The sequence below is a fragment of the Sitodiplosis mosellana genome, unplaced genomic scaffold (genome assembly GCF_009176505.1).
Source record: "Sitodiplosis mosellana isolate CC-2019 unplaced genomic scaffold, AAFC_SMos_1.0 Smas_scaffold_4215, whole genome shotgun sequence".
NCBI classification, from domain to species: domain Eukaryota; kingdom Metazoa; phylum Arthropoda; class Insecta; order Diptera; family Cecidomyiidae; genus Sitodiplosis; species Sitodiplosis mosellana.
This window is the reverse complement of record NW_022599457.1, coordinates 1-1,337: the sequence shown is the minus strand read 5'-3', so window position 1 is coordinate 1,337 and position 1,337 is coordinate 1. Positions and strand designations below refer to the sequence as shown.

Sequence of the window (1,337 nt, the reverse complement as noted above, 5' to 3'; positions counted from 1 at the left end):
CATTCGAGCATCAATTAGTTGACGAGAGAAGCATGTCAACTCTTCCACGCAATCAGAATCCTACAATTCAGTAAAAGTCAATTTTGGAATAAAACAAAACAGTTTTTTAGTTTTCTATTGTTTTTTTATGGTTTATTATGGCTTTTGGTCTTATAGACATTTTTTCACTGAGTAAGGAACTTGAGTTTGTTTTGGAAATGCAGGATTTTTTCAGATGAAATTCATTTATTTTTCAATTGCTTCTGATTTTTCATCCTTTTTGTCCTCGTTGCTCTTGATGCATTGTTTAGCCGGGCCGGTTTGTTGGATTTGAATCTGGCGCACGTTGGATCCTTCAATGGCTGCAGCGTGTGGACACTTAATCGAGAGAACGCCATCAGATGAGAGACTTGATGTTACGTCTTCCACCTTGAATCCTTTTGGTAGTTCATACCGACGAGTAAATTCTCGCGAAATGTAACCGTGTTCGTCTTTTTTCTCTTCGTGCTTGGCGTTCACCACAATCGAATCGTCTTCCGTTTTCACCGAGATCTCGTTGGGTTGGAAGTGTTGAACGTCGAGACAGACTTGGAAACCGTCCTTTCCAATATGCGTCTGTCCAAATAGCTCGTCCAAATGCGACGATTGCGATCGCAAATAATTGCCGGTGCTTGATAGCGAGTGAGCCAACAAACTTTCAAGAGAAACCAACAAATCTCTTGGATGATAACCCGAACCAAAATATGGCAAAAGTGACATTTTTACTCGACTATTTTTTTCTCGTTCACAAAATGCACTTGAAATCGCTTGCTTTGGTTGTCAACGTTCTAAGAACACTTTTCGCTTGTTTTGGTTTTAGCTTTGCTATGCTTTGCTTTGTATTCAACTGATGCTCAGTGCGATGCGTCACGGTATTTATACATTCGCCACAGGATAGCGTATTTTCGGTTGCATGAGTCAACACCAAAACGGAGAAATACTTCATGTATTTTTTTGACGATTGAAGCAAAGTATATCAATAAAGCCGCCTAACATGATGCGACGTTGGATGCAACGTTTGCACGAATCAACATCTCTGTGTACAACGCACACATAGACTCTTCGCATTCACACGAACGTACACATAAAGACTTTACTTTCACACAAACGTATAGTTACAGAGATTGGTGGTTGGCGGCGCTCCCAACAAAGTTTCCACAGCAGTTCTAAACGTCAAACATTGTTAAAGCATATGAGATAGCTACTATTGGTCAACACTCTTCTCGAATACGCAAGAGTCTCGTTCGCCGAACAATGCAACGTATTGTAACAACGAGAAAGTTCTTTTACTTTAGTAAACATTAAATTCACGCACAGCT

At 40.2% G+C, this 1,337-nt stretch overlaps 1 protein-coding gene across 1 annotated transcript; it reads right to left on the bottom strand.

Annotated features, from left to right (window-relative positions):
• Positions 1 to 177: 177 nt before the first annotated feature.
• Positions 178 to 874, bottom strand: LOC129572122 (heat shock protein 26-like). Its single transcript, XM_055452040.1, has one exon. The coding sequence runs from the start codon at positions 736 to 738 to the stop codon at positions 226 to 228; it is 513 nt and encodes a 170-aa protein (XP_055308015.1). The 5' UTR covers positions 739 to 874; the 3' UTR covers positions 178 to 225.
• Between the last annotated feature and the right edge of the window lie 463 nt (positions 875 to 1,337).